Source organism: Tiliqua scincoides, chromosome 4 (genome assembly GCF_035046505.1).
Source record: "Tiliqua scincoides isolate rTilSci1 chromosome 4, rTilSci1.hap2, whole genome shotgun sequence".
NCBI lineage: Eukaryota > Metazoa > Chordata > Lepidosauria > Squamata > Scincidae > Tiliqua > Tiliqua scincoides.
The window spans coordinates 104,225,580-104,242,128 of NC_089824.1; the positions used below are offsets into that span (position 1 = coordinate 104,225,580).

Consider the following 16,549-nt stretch of genomic DNA (forward strand, 5'->3'; position numbering starts at 1 on the left):
GGAGGCTGCTTAAAACAACAGTAATAGAGGCCCAGCAGAGTTGTATACCGCAAAGAAAGAAGGGTTCCACTAAATCCAGGAGAGTGCCCGCATGGCTAACCAGCCAAGTTAGAGAGGCTGTGAAGGGCAAGGAAGCTTCCTTCCGTAAATGGAAGTCTTGCCCTAATGAAGAGAATAAAAAGGAACATAAACTGTGGCAAAAGAAATGTAAGAAGGTGATAGGGGAGGCCAAGCGAGACTATGAGGAACGCATGGCCAGCAACATTAAGGGGAATAATAAAAGCTTCTTCAAATATGTTAGAAGCAGGAAACCCGCCAGAGAAGCGGTTGGCCCTCTGGATGGTGAGGGAGGGAAAGGGGAGATAAAAGGAGACTTAGAGATGGCAGAGAAATTAAATGAGTTCTTTGCATCTGTCTTCACGGCAGAAGACCTCGGGCAGATACCGCTGCCCGAACGGCCCCTCCTAACCGAGGAGTTAAGTCAGATAGAGGTTAAAAGAGAAGATGTTTCAGACCTCATTGATAAATTAAAGATCAATAAGTCACCGGGCCCTGATGGCATACACCCAAGGGTTATTAAGGAATTGAAGAATGAAGTTGCAGATCTCTTGACTAAGGTATGCAACTTGTCTCTCAAAACAGCCATGGTGCCAGAAGATTGGAGGATAGCAAATGTCACGCCTATTTTTAAAAAGGGAAAGAGGGGGGACCCGGGAAACTATAGGCCGGTCAGCCTAACATCTATACCGGGTAAGATGGTGGAATGCCTCATCAAAGATAGGATCTCAAAACACATAGACGAACAGGCCTTGCTGAGGGAGAGTCAGCATGGCTTCTGTAAGGGTAAGTCTTGCCTCACAAACCTTATAGAATTCTTTGAAAAGGTCAACAGGCATGTGGATGCGGGAGAACCCGTGGACATTATATATCTGGACTTTCAGAAGGCGTTTGACACGGTCCCTCACCAAAGGCTACTGAAAAAACTCCACAGTCAGGGAATTAGAGGACAGGTCCTCTCGTGGATTGAGAACTGGTTGGAGGCCAGGAAGCAGAGAGTGGGTTTCAATGGGCAATTTTCACAATGGAGAGAGGTGAAAAGCGGTGTGCCCCAAGGATCTGTCCTGGGACCGGTGCTTTTCAACCTCTTCATAAATGACCTGGAGACAGGGTTGAGCAGTGAAGTGGCTAAGTTTGCAGATGACACCAAACTTTTCCAAGTGGTAAAGACCAGAAGTGATTGTGAGGAGCTCCAGAAGGATCTCTCCAGACTGGCAGAATGGGCAGCAAAATGGCAGATGCGCTTCAATGTCAGTAAGTGTAAAGTCATGCACATTGGGGCAAAAAATCAAAACTTTAGATATAGGCTGATGGGTTCTGAGCTGTCTGTGACAGATCAGGAGAGAGATCTTGGGGTGGTGGTGGACAGGTCGATGAAAGTGTCGACCCAATGTGCGACGGCAGTGAAGAAGGCCAATTCTATGCTTGGGATCATTAGGAAGGGTATTGAGAACAAAACGGTTAGTATTATAATGCCGTTGTACAAATCTATGGTAAGGCCACACCTGGAGTATTGTGTCCAGTTCTGGTCGCCGCATCTCAAAAAAGACATAGTGGAAATGGAAAAGGTGCAAAAGAGAGCGACTAAGATAATTACGGGGCTGGGGCACCTTCCTTATGAGGAAAGGCTACGGCGTTTGGGCCTCTTCAGCCTAGAAAAGAGACGCTTGAGGGGGGACATGATTGAGACATACAAAATTATGCAGGGGATGGACAGAGTGGATAGGGAGATGCTCTTTACACTCTCACATAATACCAGAACCAGGGGACATCCACTAAAATTGAGTGTTGGGCGGGTTAGGACAGACAAAAGAAAATATTTCTTTACTCAGCGCGTGGTCGGTCTGTGGAACTCCTTGCCACAGGATGTGGTGCTGGCGTCTAGCCTAGACGCCTTTAAAAGGGGATTGGACGAGTTTCTGGAGGAAAAATCCATTATGGGGTACAAGCCATGATGTGTATGCGCAACCTCCTGATTTTAGGAATGGGTTAAGTCAGAATGCCAGATGTAGGGGAGAGCACCAGGATGAGGTCTCTTGTTATCTGGTGTGCTCCCTGGGGCATTTGGTGGGCCGCTGTGAGATACAGGAAGCTGGACTAGATGGGCCTATGGCCTGATCCAGTGGGGCTGTTCTTATGTTCTTATGTTCTTAGAGGGGAAGGATCATGCTGCAGCTCTACAAGAGAAAACTGAGACACCTGCAGTACTGCTCCCTTTACTTAATGACGGATTCACCTAATAATGGGGATTGGACAGCACATCTCTGTTATAAAGTGACACACACCTGTGCTATATAGCCTTCTGCATATTAATGGTCCTCCAACATATAAATTCAGAAAATATTTCTCTCAGGTTGAAGGCAGAAGTAATATTTTTTAGAGTACTGAAAATACGTCTACTGGGTTAAGTGATCAACTTAAATGTACCTTACCTGACTAGGCTCAATCTCTGAAAAAAGAGATCTGTAAATCTGTAGCAGAAGCTAACTGTGCAGAGTGCTTTAATTGGTTGGCCCTCAGTGATGTCTCCAAGAAACCTCCCCCAGCAATGGTCAGCTCCAGAACAATTTTACTCATTAAAAAAAAATTTTTAATAAAGCATTGGAAAAACATACATGCAGTGCTTTTAAAAAACAACAGGAAGGAGGAGATATCCTACCTGAAGAAAGAGGTACACATCAAGACTGATGGCTGAGCCAGCAACTGGTTCACTGGTATGCTGATTTTAACTGCAAGCTGAGAAGGCGAAGACCAGGCTCACCCTGCAGATGAGGGATCCCTTGTGAACTCCCTTAAAACACAGTGTGTGTCTTTTTACCTTCAGGCACATGGAATTCCTATAATAACACTTTAAATTTTTTATTACTTTTAGCAATTTTCTATGCTGTCCCTCATCCAAGGATATCAAGGCACTAGACAAAATAGAAACATTAAAATAAAAAGACAATCTGAACAATACAACAATCAAAATAGCAGAATAGCCATAATAAAACAAAAGAGTGGCAATTAAAACATGAAGACAAACAGTTCAATCTAAAAGTCCTACAACATTCACAGCTGCTAAAGTCAAGTTAATATAGGAGGTGCTAGTAGAATAAAAATATTGCTTTGCATTTGAAGTATTCAGAGTGCTTCTTGTAATATTTTCAGCAAAGCTCCGGCTCCCTTGACATTTCGTTCAGAAAAAGTAAACTTGTGAACTACTCTTGTTGAAAAGCAGTACATAAGTATTTGTTGTCACCATCATTATAATCAACAAAGTGCAAGATAAGTTGTGATAGATGTTGTACGCAGTGCATATGTCCAACTGAGGGGAGAAGTTCTCCCATAGAAGATTTGCTGCCCACAGGAGGTGAATTTCCTGAGTCTCATTTGCTTTCACATATCCCAGTTCACAGACAGACTCCAGCTCTTGCTGATGCCTGCCAAACACCAGCCTGACTTCATTTATCTCCGGCATGTTCCATTACGTCAAGTCCACCTCTTCACCTTTGTTCAGATCCTCTGCTTAGCTGTTTTGTGGATTCTTAAGTCAACTGCAGCTGCCATTATCTTCCCATTGATGGTAAGAGTCTGTACAGCAGGGATGAGTTTTCTGTAGTAGATCCATGAGTTGGGCACAAAGTGAAGGATTTACTAGACTCCTCCTTCGACCCTTCTTTGCTGTGTATAATACACCTAGGTCCTTTATTATCCATTCTCTTCTGTGACATGAATTTTTCCTCTTCACTCCAAGAGTAGTTTGATTCCCCTTGCTGGCACCAGCCTTGAGCAAAAATGAATTTGCTCCCAAAAGTATCTTAAAAATGTGCTACTGCAAATGCTAATGTCAAATACTTGCTGAATATTAATCAAAGACACTCTGAGTGTTCAATAATTGACACCGGAATTTTGCATCTGCCAATACTTTACATCAGTATTTTGAAACCAATGTTTAATTTCATTATTAGATATTTTACAGTCCTTGACAGATGTCATACATAAGAACATAACATAAGAACATATAGAATGATATTAAGCATTTGACTGTATTTTAGTAAAGTAAAATTATACAGATTTGTGACTAATTCACAGGCACAGTGATTTGACAGAGGTTTCTATATGTGAAAAAATGTGTCAAAAGAAATGGGCTGGGGTAACTCTCACAAATGAATGGGTGTTTAATGTTACAGCGCCAAATCTCAGATGGGCAACAAAATGATCTGAAAATGGCTTACACACCCCCTTGAAATAACCAGAAGATGCAGCTTGTGGTGTGTGACATCGTCAAGGAAAACAGTTTTGCTATCAGTTTTGCTATAAAACTTTTTAAACTAAGCAAAGTGACAATATGACAATCCTAGATTGCTATCAGAATTGGAGACAGCACCAAATACTAAATTCAAATTCAAATCAGTGTTTATTTTCCACATTTTTATACTGCCATTCCTCCAAGGAGCTCAGGGTGGTGCACTTGGTTCCCCCCTCCTTTATCTTCACAAGAACTGTGAGGTAGGTGAGGCTGAGAGATAGTGATTGGTTAAGGTCACCCAGGAAGCTTCATGGCTGAGCAGGGAATTGACCCTGGATCTTACAGATCCAAGTCCAACTCCTGAACCACTACACCATCCTGGCTCTCAGGATGTTAAATTGTAGAACTTTCAAAGCTCTCTGGAACAGCTGTATTGAATTGGCAGGCATCTGCTTTCAACTCCAGCCATGATCTGTTTTGTTCAGTGAAGCCAGAGAGAGCATCAGGCTTGTTGTGACAGAGCAGAGCATATACCTCTAATTTCACTTGATTGATCTTCAAGCCGTGACTTTCTGAGTAAGGTAGTAACCTCTGTGTAGATTTCCTTTTCAGCCTCTTCATTGCTCAAGCTTTTGCTAGCATGTGCTTATGTTGTCACAATAAGCATATCTGATAATGAAGTAAGCCATGCAATCCAGAACATGCAGTATCCTTGTAATACTTTGCCCAAGATTTCTCAACAGCTTTTCAGAATCCTCTGGTTTCACTGTACGTACTTTGAAATATTGACTGTCGTTCCCTCAGATCCAGAAGTTGTATCTGCTCCAACATGCCTATGAAGAATAATCTGGGCTGCTTCCTTTGAGCAAAGTGCCAGGCCATAAAAATATCCTTCCCTTATTTGATTTTTTTTCTTCCATTCTTTGATTTAGCATGACAAATACCCTGAAAGAATGACAAAATCAGTGTCAGCAGTACCTTTTGTCCACTTTTCTTAATCTGTGCACAGGTGTATGGGTTTCTGGAGAAACTGGAACTGATTTGCATACATTCTTCTGTGGACAAAAGAACCCAGTAACTCTTTTTGCACCACGTACTGAAAATGAATGTGTGGATGGTGCTCTGTGTACCGTACTTCCTGAGTTTGTCTTTAAAAATTGCTGAATACAAATTTTCAGCCCAGGTCAGCCACTGGCAGAACACATGTTGCACCTGCAGTGGCTGTTTTATGACTGCTTTATGACAGCATGCACTGCCTGGCTGCAAGCTCAGAGACCACAGCGGCCTCCCCAAGCTGGTGAATGGACAAAGATCCACTGACTAAGGGAGGGCAGTGGGGGACAGAGGACAAAGTGGGGAGGAGAGGAAGCAAGGTGCTGCATTGGTGGGGGAGAAGGATAGGATTGGGCCATCTGTTTCAAGGTTGTCTCTTACACCTCTGTCCACAGAAGTTGCTGAAGATTCATCAGGTATTCCTGTGAACAGTTGTATCAAACAATTTTTGTGTTAAAAACATCCCTTCTTTAAAGTCTTTCTTGATAAGGGATTTCCCCCATGGCAGCATGATGTCTCAAAGCCTTGGACAAGATGTTCAGTAGCAATCATGTCAGATTGGAGAATTCCTAAAATAGGCTTGAACTGGTTAAAAGCATCTCAGTCAAATTCAATGATGTTGCTCTTATACAGCCTTTTCTTATAATCACAATTGGGTGGTTGAATTCTCAGCATGACTTTCAGATGTTCTTTTCACGTTTGTGACAGCACGAAAGGAGTCTATAGCAAAATCACAATTTTCCTTTGCTAAAAGATTTTTTCAATTTTTCTCAAGCAGATTTTACTGCACACAGCTCATTTCATTATTACAAGGTAATGTAAGTCATTTATAGATAATTTTGGTGACCATCTTGAATTGATCCCCTAGGAGTGGCATATGACTACATTTTTGCAAGAGCCAGGCTATTTCTTTTGGCAAATTTTTCTCAAATAGAAACCACCGTCAAGTCTTTGTCCCTGTGAATTTGTCACAGATCAGTATAATGTAACCTTCTATTTGCTTGCATAAGATGCAATAACTAGTCAAGTTCCAAATTGTAGATCAAATTTTGATTTTTGCATTTGTGATGTCAGATTTTGCATTTAGTATCTGAACTTTAAATGTTGATGAATTTGGAAAAGGTTTGAAATATGGTTTCAGTTCTAACCTGCACTTCTCTATAATAGAGGTGCCTAAGGGTGCAATCCTGCCCTTCACTTGGGCCGATGCAAGTCCCTTGTGCCGGCCCAGGAGGGTTGCAAACGTGCTGTAAAGCACCTCCTCAGGAGTAAGCCGGGCTGCACTGGCCTGTGGAGGCTGACACAAGCCTCCACACTGGCTTCCTTGGCAAGCCTTATGTTGGCCCAGCTGAGCCAACACAAGGCTCTAGAGTGGGCAGGAGGGAGGCGTTCCTGGGCGGACAGTGGGCGGCCCCAGGGGCAGGTGGGTGGGGAGCGGGCGGGCAGGCTTATGCTGCACTTATGCTGTATCCCAACCCCCGTTCCTGGGGAATTTGGAGTGGCTTCAAGCTGCTCCGCTCTCCTCGGACTTGTGCCACCTCAGGAGGTGGCGCAAGTCTGAGGAGACCCATAGGGGCAAAGTTTCCCCTTGCCTCCGGCTGAGCCGCTTTGGGCCTCTATCCTGCACTGGATACAGTGCAAGCCTCTTGGCTTGCGTGTTCCAGTGCAGGGTAGGATTGTGCCCTAACTCTCCTATCTAATCAGTGTTTACTTGTCGGGGGATAATCGCAGCCATTGGGGCTCCCCGAGAGTTCAGTTCTTCTGGGCCCCCTGATATTCTCTCTCTATAGATTGTCCTTGTCAATCCCATGGCTTTTAGCATGCTGTATAAGGCATGTGCTGTATGCTGATAGCTACCCTCTCTACTTCAGGTGCTTTCCCCCTCCATCCAGTCCTGCATTTTTCACCTGCATATACTGATCTTGCTAAGTAAATTATTCAAATTATAATCATAGTAACACCATGTGATGGTATTTTCCTAGCTGCTTGCTCTAGTAGGCATACGGAAGGCAATGGAATACATTTTCTTCCGACAACATTTGGGTTGGTTAGATGATATCATGCCAGAAAAGGACAGAAAAGAGGAAGAAGAAAAACTGAAGAGAAAGCAAGACCAGGATGAGAGCGACAGTGAAGATGTGAGTATGACTAAATCTGGGGGGACAAAGCAAATTTTGAGGGGCTGAACTGAATCAAAATTACACATCCCTCCTCCTCGTATGGCCATCTGGGCAACAAAAAAAGGAAGCAGTGTAACCTGCTTGTATTCAAAGAGTGGCTGGCCTAACTGCCTTGTTACACGTTCAGAGAACTTAATGAATGGCAATCTCTTATTTATTATTTGTCTATGGAGAAATCCCCCATTCTTCTGCAGGCCATTCCTTTTGGTACTTCATCTGTGGGAATCAGGCTGCAAATACTCATCCCCTGTCATAGAAGGAACAAGAAGTCTTTCCCAACAACCTGACAGGCCCAATCCTATGGCAGCAGAATGTGTTCCACTGCCGGCCACTGTAGTACTTTCCAGAAGTGTGCTCAGTAGTGCACTTCCAGAACACTGGCGGAAAGGCCAGAGCCTTCTTGCCTGTGTCACCAGAGCTCCAACCACCCACAGGAGCAGGAAAACCACCATGGAAGATAGGAGAAACTTCCTTTCCCGGGCTTCCTCCAAGGGAGGGAGAGGAATAGTGGTAGGGAGACCACTGGAGGGGATGGATTCAACTTCAATGGTGTGCGCTGGATCTTAACCTCCATTTTCATTGCCTCCCCACCCCCTTTCTCTCCGTAGACTTGCTCTAGCAAAATCACTAGCACAGATCCATTCCCACCCCCAAAGATACAGCATGCTTGTTTTTGGCACAGCTGCATCAGCAAAGGGGAGAGGAGGATAGGAGGATTGGGCTTGGAGTCATGTGAGGGATGGCAGGAACTAGTCGTCCCCCCCTTGTATATGCCCTCTCTTGCATCTTAAATTTCCCATCTGCTTAAAAGGTGCCTCCAACAGTCCCAGTACCTGCAGTGGACTGAATGACAGTCTGTCCTGTCACTGAAACTGGGAACATATCTTCCAAATATGGAAGGAATGAGGTGCAGACTAATTTGGAAGCATGTATGTATGCACACAGAGTCTCTCTCTTTCACTCAGGGCGCAATCCTAACCCCTTATGTCAGTACTTTCCAGAACTGGCATAGCGGTGCCAATGGGACATGGGCTGCATCCTCAAAGTTGGGTATCACTCAAGGAGGCCTCCTCAAAATAAGGGAATGTTTGTTCCCTTACCTCGGAGCTGCACTGCCCTTATGTCAGTGCTGGAAAGCACTGACATCAGGGGTTAGGATTGCACCCTCACTCACACTCACACACACTCACACTCACATACAAACATACAGGTATTCTTCCTCACAGGTCTCCAGAGGGCTGCATTTTATTACTGAGATCCCCTACTTTTTCAGGACTGTCAAACACGAGGCCTGTAACAGCAGGCTAGAGGCCTAGTTGCATTAGTCCTTTTTTTCCTTCCTCAGTCAGTTTGGGCCTTGGTGTGTTGATGGAGCTGATCAGCTAAACCTCAGGAAAGAGTGCCTTTTTCTACCTCCCTGAGTTAGTCACTCAGTTCATTCAGCATCTGTAGAGTGGTAGCCTATCCCCTCTCTCTAGCCCAGTGTTGGTGCCAAGTTCCTGGTGGCCCTGCCTGAGGCTTTGAACAGGACGACTGCAACTGATACGAGGATTTCAGGGATTGGCCTGGCCACAAGGGCCCTTTGATGGGTATGAATTGTTGGCCAGTGCCCATCCTAACCAACCCCAGAAACCATTCCTGCTCTTGCCAGTAACAGTTCTGCCTCCGGTCTTGGTTGTTCCCACTGCCTGTTCCTCAGGTGCTAGGATGTGCTGCTTTTTGCTATCTGTGCTTCATCTTTTCTTGTGTTGTGCCATCTCAAATCATAGTGTTTCTGGTGGGATAGTAGCTCTAGCAAATTGCATTTCCCCAGAGAAGAGTTGGCAGCACTTTCCAGGGGAGATTTCTAGCTGTTAAGTGGAAGAGGTAGTCTGAAGGAGCACCCTCAAGCCCCTGCCTTCTCTGAGAATTTGGCCTTTGGTCTTCTCCTTGCCCCATCATACTTCCTGTTGCTTTGGCCTTTGTGAAGTGCTTTTTAGAGGCAGGGGAAAGTAGACCATATAGAGCATAAACCAAGGGTCTGCTGCCTTGACCCTCACTTGAGTAACACCTTTCTTGTCCTGTGCTCTTTTTTTAGTCTGAACGTATGTACCAAGAAAAAGGACCAGAAATCAACATCTCTGTAAACTAGGAACTGAGACTCAACAATGGAGAAGGCAAAAGGTGAAGATTTGTGATCTGTAAGGAAGGGTCTCTTGGGATACAGTGGGGGAGATGAGCCTATCTGCAGGAGGCAAAAGTTAGAAACTATGACATGGAAAAGCTTCCAGACCTCTAAGTAGAGCTTAAAGGCTTCCCAACCTCTAAACTACCCCCAAGGAAGGCTGGTCTACAACCATTCCAGGTTGCTCATTTGATTGGCCAACAGTTTGTATGGGTTTTCCTCCTCATGATTAATAAAATAGCCCACCAAGTACTATTGCACATCCCACATGATTTATGGTGGCTCAGACATTCATGCTGCTGAGGCAGACACATTGGTTGTGACCTACAACAGCCCATCAAATAAAGCCACATTTAAAGTCATCCCTTTGTCACATTCTAACATGACTAACAAATAAAATCTGGTGGTGGTAGAGTGCACCTTCCCTCTTTATACAGTACATACCAACAGTACATACCTAATTTGTTCCTAAAAACAACTCTCATAGCAAAAATCCAGTTGAGTACCATTATTACAGAAATTTCAATGGGAAAAATTCTAACCTTATTCCAAAGCCATTCCAAGTTCACCCCAAAAACATCCTCAAAGCTGAGTAGCATAAGAAAAAGTTGCAAGAAATAGTAAAATAGAATAAATAACATTTAAGAACAGCATTATAAAGCATTAATGAAATGTTAACATCAATGATAAAAATATTCCATAAGTTCTAGCATCACATAATGAAGTTTGGCAACTCTCTTACATTTCACCTATTTTTTCACTTTTCCCATGAGTTTTTCTTCTTCTGTTCTTTAGGATCAATATTCACAATAATTTATATAATAATAGAAACAATATTAGAAACACAGCACAAAAAGGGATACACTGTAAAGGGGACTATGTAATGCACATGCCTTGAAAACATGGATATGGGATGTGCTATCCATCAAACAGTGCATCTCAAATGGAGGGTGCCTCTTTCCCAGCTATGCTCGGTCCTCCACAGGTCACGAAGAGCTCTTCCCCTAAAAGCTACAGGAGCACACCTGAGAAAGGGGCCCCTTTTGGACCTCTGTCCTATCAGTGGAAGAAATCCAATCTCTTGGAACTCCTTCTGGGGCACATGAGGAAAATCCATCCCTATCTCTGAAGGTGAGCTGAAGGTGAAACAGAGGTCTACCCACTGGGTAAAATAGGAGGTAGATCTTGTCCATGAGGGATGTGGTCCTTTTTCCACCCCACCATTCCCAGACCTTATACCATGGTAACCTTGGTATAGATAAAGAGGGATGGTCTTAATATGTGCAGTATGAATACTTGAAAATCTGTATAGCAAAAGTACTTATAAAGAGCAAATAGTGTGCTATATGATAAAAGGGCAGAGCTATACTGATTGGAATTGTCTTGATTCTCAGTAGTTCTGTTTTGTTCTATGGGGAAAGTAAACAACTGCAATTGAAAAGCATTTTGAGAGAGGGGAACAATCTGTTCCTTCAAGAAACTGGAATCACCAAGGGAAGGGGCATTTTAGACCTCACAATATGGCCAGAGTGTTTGCTGTATTCTCCCATATAGGTGCTATCATTCACTCTTATGGGGAAAAGGAGGGGCTGCACTTGAGGTTGTCATTATGGTGGGGTGATTTTCTCTCTGCACCTATGGCACTGGGTGGACCAACATCCAGTAAGATGGGCTCCAAGGGAAATATCATGTGTTGCCGCTGTGCATTTTGTGTATATACTTCACACATATACAACCTCAAAGATCCATAAAATAGTGATCAGTGATCATTTTGCTCCCCATGGAATGAAGTGCTTTCTCTGGGGCTCTCTAGGCTAAACTCTATTTTTGTGTGGAAAGACAAGTGTACAGTCCCTCTGACTGATGACCCTGCCTGAGGTGCATTTGAGTGCCAAGCAGGAGGTATTGGAGGTGGCTCTATCAAACTAGCCTTGGGCAAACTGACTCTCTCTCTCTCTCTCTCTCTCTCTCTCTCTGCATTGTGATGTTTCTCTAATGATAGTGGAGGGGTAAAGCCCATCAGGTTAAGTCTTTTGCTTACTTTGCAGCCACAACAAAGGAGAGCTAAGAGCAAGAAAGAAGGGAGACAGATCCTTCTTTCTCAGTTTGCCATACCAAGTCATTCTCCTGTTGTGACAACAACATGAGAAAAGAGCCTGTTCAGTTACTGTATTTATGAAAGTTATTTATGAAACTGTTGACATTCCTCCATTACCTTTAAGGGCTCCATTCTCCATTAAGGGCTCCATTCCAATTTCTCCATTACCTTTAAGGGCTGCAAGTTGTGCTAAATAAAATGTACCAGAAGATGGTGGTTGTCGCCTTCATGTCTTTATTTGTATTTAGAATTTCAGTTCCCTGCACTCAGTGTCACTGACTTTTAGTTCCTTTTTTCTTGGAGAGATTCCAGAAAGTGTATCTGAGAAATGCCTGTCCTGTCCCTCAGTAATGCAGTGTTCCACAGGGTCAATATTACTTGTATATGGAACTGCTGGGGGACAGCTTGCTTGGAGCTTTGGGGTGAAATGGCATCCATATACCAATACCCAGCCTTTTATTGTACCTTAAGCAGTTGGGATGCTTTGGGTAGGGATGCTGCATAGGTGCCCTGCTGGATCTGACACCACAGATGATAATGATCAGGAATGTTTTATATGAATTACATTACATCTGATACACTACTACTGCATCTCTATATAGAGAGTCAAGAACTCCCAACAATTTCTCATGCCTTTGTGACTTGAAGGATATCCGTTTCCTCTACATGGGGCTGCCTTTGAAGATGGTTTGGAAGCTATACCTAATGCAGAATGCTGCTGCTCACCTGTTCATGAGTAAAGGCAGCAGAGGTCAATGCCAACTACACCAGGTTGCAAGCAGTCAATGGATCAGTAACAGGGGTACCTGGGGGTGCAAGGGGTGCAAATGCCCTCGCCATCACACCTGTGGAGGCGGCAACACCAGCCTCGCCCCCCCACTGCCTGTTTTTAATCTTTAAAAAAAAAGAGAGAAGCTGGTGGCTCCCCTGGCTTCTTTCCCTTTATCCTTCTCCTGATGAAGGAGGGGGTGGTCCAAAATCATGTTCAGAGTGGCTGAGAGTTGCTCCTTTATAGGAGAAGAGGAAAGACATGGCCCAGAGTGACACTGGGCCAGGAGGCATCTCCACCTATAAAGGAAGAGGAAGGGGGTGGCCCAGAGCAGTGCAGAATTGCACCTTGCAGCCACTCCAGGAGTGATTCTGGCTCATATCTTTCATCTCCTCAGAGGAGATGAAAGACGCAGACTAGAGTGGCATCAGGCGGGGAGGTGCAACCACTCTTTATGTGATTCTGCGCCACTTCAAGGAGAGGAAAGACGCGGCCCAGAGCAGCATCAGGCTGGGAGTGGCAGCCACTCTCAGCATGATTCCATGCCTCTCTGAGATGCATCTTGCCTCTCCTTGGAGGAGAGGAGAGGGGCAGCCCAGAATGTGTGGAATTGCACTGGGAGAGGCTTCCAGAAGTGATTGCAGTGATGTGATGACATGATGACATCACCACAATTACTTCCAGGTCAGGGGGTGGCAAAGTTGGAGGCTGCCCCAGGCAGAAAAAAAGCCCAGGACCGCTTCTGATTAGTAACATATAAAAAGTTTATTCAAAAACAGAATACAGAGATAGATGAAAGAGGAGGGAAAATTGGGAACTTATACAAGAAACTTGGGGCCAAAAAGGTAACATATGCAAAATACTAAAATCTAACACCTAGCTGGACATCCTTAGTTCCAAGTTATCTGAGGCAGATTCCTTGTGATCTTGCACCTCCTAACAAAGGGAGAGAGTAACTTCAACCCTTAGCAAAAGGGGGAGGCTCCCAGCTATACTCAGCATTTACTCTGAGAAAGCTAAAGCAGAGAGCATCTTTCAGCTCAACATAATATGAACTCTGTTGGATGCCTTCCCATCATTCCTTCCCATTGGCCAAGGTAGGGTACCCTCACCTAATTTTTGACCTTTGTCATGTGGGCAGGGATGACCAAAGTGGCCTCAGGCCAACTCCAGTAGGAAAAGTGTGCTAGGTCGATGCCTCCTGATCCTAAAATATTCATCAAGCACTCTTTTGAGTGCAAGACTCGTGGAATAAAAGAGGGGGAAGAAGTAAGCATGGGGGAAATATACGTAATGGTTTTATATACAATTATGTATGCTGCTTTGGGTGCCCATTTGGGAGAAAAGCACAGTATATATTGGAATACATAAATAAAATAAATCTGGTGATTTTTGGCACAGAAATTGATGATGTGAACTTCCTGGTCTTCTCCTTGATCTAACTCAGCAAGATAGTACTTCCTCTTTGGAAGAAAGCAGGAGATGGTCATCTCCCTTTAGCTCTAAGCAGTCATGCCCTCTCTTTGTGGAGAATGTTACAGCGTTCCAATCATAGGAAGATTATTTTCACACATTCAGTGTTAGCCTCCACAAACAACTGCTGATTACCTAGTGAGTGAGGGGCAGGGCTAATTGGTGCATTATCTGTAGGGGTAGGGCCAGCTGGAGGAGCCCATAGCTGCATTTCCTCTCCATGAAGAGGGAACATCTGCATAGGACTTTTATCACAGCTGATATAAGTTGTGTCTTATTACCTGGGAACCACAGCTAACAAGCAAGAAAGGAAGATGAATTCAGCTTGATCTGTGCAGCTGCAGGTTCTCTGTAGTTTGTTGTCAAGAAAGGCAGTTTCGTACAGAGAGAACTGAATGAGTGAATGAGCCTTTATATATTGACCACCACCACTGTGTTTATATCACCTCATCTCATTTCAAACACAATACATTTCAGCTGAGTCACTTGAAAGTCATCTCGCTTACAACATCTAATCTCTATGATGAGAGTACAGTAATGGCAAATTAACAGCATGCTCCTCTGTGTGTTTACTTGGAAGTATGTCCTACTGAGTTCAATGGGATTTATGCCCTAGTAAAGTAAGTGTAAAGGTTGCAGTTGACCATCTGATGGTCATGCTATGCTGGTTGCTGGGGTAATGCATCAGCATATGTGCTCCCAGCAGCAAAGCTGCTTACAGTGCAATTCTAGGTAAGTCTAGTCACAAGTAAGTTCCACTGTGTTCAGTAGGACTTACTCTTGGGTAAGTGTGCTTAAGATTGCAACCTTAGTTGTAATACTATCAGACACACCTCCTGTGGTGACACCACTCACCTATACCAATCATGGCTAGAGTTGCCAACCCTCCAGGATTAGCCTAGAGTGTCCAGGAATCAATATCAATCTCCAGATGACTACTGAAAGCAAACCTAGAGATCTTAACAGAGCATCCTTGATTTAATCATATTACTTCATGTTGGAAAAAAAACAGGAATACCTTGTCAGAACTGACAATCCTGGTACAGTACCTCAACAATGCCCCTCTATCAGTTATGCCTGAAAGGAACCAAGGTGTGCTTGGGGATGGGGAAACACCCCTATGACTTCATCTCAGTGCACACAAGCCACAAGGACACTACACTGCTCTTATCAGCCTCAAACATTGTGGTGCACGCAGCACAAGCTATGGAACACATAACCTAGAGGCAGATCTGCCAACAGAGTTTTGAATCCTTGCATACCACATACACACAGCTTATAAATGGTGACCCTTTTGACAAAAAGACAGCTCCGCAACAAATAAAAACTGCACCCTTACAGAAAACTAATCAATAACTAGCTCATTAAAGGTCAAGTCAAATTCCATACAGTGTTTAATGTATCATTAACTCAGATGGGTTTAGTTTTCAGTCAGTGTGTTAACAGCTAAAGGCCCCCCCCCCCAGATGAAAGCATTCACTCTGTGAAATATTACAGTTTTAAAGGGAAAAAAATTGTTGTGCCACTTGACACATCCTACTTCTGAAAGCATTGCAGGGCTGGCTGTTAGAGAGCTAGTGTGGTGCAGTGGTTAGTGCGCTGGACTGGAAATGAGGAAACCCAGGTTCAAGTCTCTTCCCAGCTATGAAGCAAACTGTATGACCCAAGTTACTCTCTCACACAAGTTATGAGGATTAAATGCAGTGGTGAAGGTGGTGGGAGAAGCTCATGTATTATGCTGAGATCTTTGGAGAAAGGGAGAAATATATAGAAATAAAATATTGCAGCACAAATTCGTATAGTATGTAGCAAGACAGGAACAGCTTTTAGCAATGTAAAGGGGCTGAAGCTCAGCACCAGAAGGCATGCATAAGATCTCTAGTTCATGTCCTGGCAACTCTGCTTAAAAGCATCTCAGGTAACAGCTGGAAAAGGCCTGCAATCTTGGAGAATAGCCCAGTACTAGGAAAGATAGAGCAGGGCTTTTTCAACTTTTCCCCCCCAACTATATTGCCTCGAGACATAGCTACTATGCTCAAGAGTGGGTGACTAGCCACATACTTGTCCCTGTGGTGAAAGAGAGGCTTTTCCTATTGCTGCCGCCTCCTAAGTTCCCATTCACTCTGAACTTTTGTTCTCTCCTTTTTCAACCTGCGCCACTTCTGGGACAGCAGAATTGCAGGGAGGGGGAGGTATGTTGTCTCCTGTGCACAAGTGTTCCACTTATAGTGGAGTTAGTGGACAGGCAGAGTAGTGCTATGCAATCACTATGACAGTGAGGTCAAGTGCCACTTGCCATATGCTGAAGCTGTATCAGTGGTACTTCTACTAGAGACATGTAGTGGGGGTGTGTGGCAGGTGTAGTGTAGTAGTGGGGGGGGGTGGCAGTTGAGGCCAAACCATCTCATTGTAGTCTTTGTAAAGCACTTCAGCTGCCCTGCCTGCTTATACCTGAGGAGGCTCTCCTTATACCTGAGAAAGCTGAGAGCCTCCTTGGGTGTAAGAGGCAGGGCAACTGAAGTGC

General features: G+C 44.2%; 1 protein-coding gene across 1 annotated transcript in view; it reads left to right on the plus strand.

The window, feature by feature from the left end:
- The window catches only part of SLC4A9 (solute carrier family 4 member 9), a 46,545-nt gene extending 36,893 nt beyond the window's left edge, over positions 1 to 9,652 (plus strand). Inside the window, exons 19-21 of the mRNA XM_066624482.1 lie at positions 3,449 to 3,622; positions 7,324 to 7,479; positions 9,599 to 9,652. Coding sequence (XP_066480579.1) covers positions 3,449 to 3,622; positions 7,324 to 7,479; positions 9,599 to 9,652 — 384 coding nt within the window. The remainder of the gene's footprint in view (positions 1 to 3,448; positions 3,623 to 7,323; positions 7,480 to 9,598) is intronic.
- The last annotated feature ends 6,897 nt before the right edge of the window (positions 9,653 to 16,549 follow it).